This window comes from Melampsora larici-populina, assembly GCF_000204055.1.
Source record: "Melampsora larici-populina 98AG31 unplaced genomic scaffold MELLAscaffold_131, whole genome shotgun sequence".
Classification (NCBI taxonomy): Eukaryota; Fungi; Basidiomycota; class Pucciniomycetes; order Pucciniales; family Melampsoraceae; genus Melampsora; species Melampsora laricis-populina.
In genome coordinates this window covers 27,266-29,458 of record NW_006768895.1, presented here as the reverse complement: position 1 = coordinate 29,458, position 2,193 = coordinate 27,266, and the positions used below count along the sequence as shown (strand labels likewise).

The 2,193-nt window shown below is 42.2% G+C and overlaps 1 protein-coding gene across 1 annotated transcript; it reads right to left on the bottom strand.

Moving 5' to 3' along the window:
• Positions 1 to 332: 332 nt before the first annotated feature.
• On the bottom strand, positions 333 to 1,470 carry MELLADRAFT_85090 (uncharacterized protein; the record flags this gene model as incomplete). Its single annotated transcript, XM_007419121.1, has 5 exons — positions 333 to 340; positions 382 to 622; positions 799 to 1,193; positions 1,259 to 1,338; positions 1,415 to 1,470. 5 exons carry the CDS (start codon positions 1,468 to 1,470, stop codon positions 333 to 335), a joined length of 780 nt encoding a protein of 259 aa, XP_007419183.1.
• Positions 1,471 to 2,193: the final 723 nt, after the last annotated feature.

Below are 2,193 nucleotides of genomic sequence, written 5' to 3'. Positions count from 1 at the left end.
GATCACGCTTTTTGATCAATTTTGATTAGGGGAAGGTTCATCGTTGGAATTGATTGGTAATCGTTCGGAGTCTGGGATCGATTCAATAATGAATCTCTTGTTTTCGATGTCGTCCAGCCAGCACTTGACTACTGCATCCCTAGCTCCACAATGGCCTTTCTCCATATCCGATTTCTTGAGAAGGCTGCCTTCGCGTTGTACTATTCGGATTGGCCAACCCTTGCTCTTGATTTCGCCTTCAGGGTCGGGCTTCTTTGGGAAGATGCACTTTGGCATGTGGGCATCTACCAAAAAAGCAAAAAGTACACCCATGAAGAAGAAATCAGTGACCATTAGCAGGCTGTTGGATCACAAAAACAACAGACAATTCAATTGACTGACCAACTAATTCATTCAAAATCCTGCCCAGTCTAGTTCTACGTTCATCACTCGGTTGCTGGACCTTGCTGCCTTCGATTACTTCAGCGGCTTTTTTTCCATTGACGTATGAAGAAAGACTTCCGGGTATCTTCATGTCGTCCGTGGCCCATTTCGCAAACAGCGTGTTATTTGAATAAGTTTGAATCCAACCTTCAATGTCACCGCAGCTGACAGCTGTAGCATAGTAGGTGATCTGGTAACGCTGACAGACAACTGAAAACTGTTCAAAGAGGTTAGCAACGGTGGTCATACAATAATTAAACATGGAAGAAGATCACACCATAAAGAATGAATAAAGAGAAAGAAAAGATGGCAGAGTAAGTAAAGAACAACAAGATCAAGTGTAAAGAGAAAAGAATGAGAAACAATCAGACTTACATCATGATGAGCTTTTTTCAAGGCCGCTAATGAGTTCTTTTGAAGTGTAGCGATTGATTGCGTCGGTTCAGGCTTTCCGTGACAGATGTGAAGCTTCTCCACATCCACGAGCCTCTTGAAAATAGGCTCATACTTTGATTTCTCAGCCTTGGTGAGTGGATGGACCTGAGGTGCAACTGTTGAGCCATCTATATGAGTAAAGGTGGGATTATCTTTGTCTTCAATATTGGAATCGTCATTTTCAGCAGGTAGATTTGATAGATCGGGTAGGTTGGCTAAAGCAAAGAAATACGGATTTTGAAATACGTCTTTTTCGTCATCGCTGAGGGCTTTCCAGAGATCTGCAACCTTGCGATTACGAGAGGCCCATCCAGTTGAGTCTGCTTTCTCGGGTACTGTGCGTTTTGATTAGTCAATCGCTACATAAAAAAACAAAAAGTAAATCTTGTAAATCACATACATGGTTCCTTTAAAGCCTCAACACCAAAAGCTAGGAATTGAATCCACGGATTGAAATGAGCTTTTTTAGATCCTTCACCCCTATATCACATCCGAAGAAATCCAAACAATGGCATAAGAACTCGAAGACATCTTTTGGATTGAAGTTGTAACATACACAAGGTTCCAGACCACCACCTCATGAAGACCTCCCATCAAAGCAGCCATGAGCATCTGCTTCTCGTAATTTAAGCGGATACTTTTGACCACCGCTCTAATCTCAGTTGGTGCCCTAGTTCCCTTTGGAGCTTGTTTTGCGTTTGCTTCACGGAGTCCAACCAAAGTCCACTAGTCGAGATGCTCGTGAAAGGTATCGAGGTCTAATCCTGGGAAGCGCGAGATAAAAGTCTTAGGTTGATTCAACTGTTGTTGTTTGTCATTGGTTGTTTGATCAGTGATATCTTGATTACGAGTCGTTTGCTCTTCAACACCGTTGTTTGAATTGGAGAGGTTACGTGTCACATCATCGTCATTCGTATTAGTGATGGTCTCATTGAGAGTACTGATATTGTTTGATGGGTTTGTCTTGGTACCTTGACGGAGGGACTTTGTGGTGGGGCGAGTTGCAGGTGCTTTGGGTGCTTTGCTGGCAGCCGTTCGTGTAGATCGGCTCGAGACTTGGTTAGATCGAGTGTTGCGAGTGTTTGCAGGCATTTTTCGAAAGACTGAGGAGGGGAAACTTGTATGTGGATTCTAAAAGTTGATGATACGTAAGGACAAGGCAAATTGTCAAATCAAAATTTGATGGAGGTTTCACTTTTGATTTAAAGATCAACTTGAATTAAAATTTGACGAGAACTATCTTTATGTACATACCTTGCTTTTCTCATTGTATTTAATTATGCATTTGATTTGAATCTGTCAAAGTGTCTGTATGTGACCTTTCCCAGCCTCAAC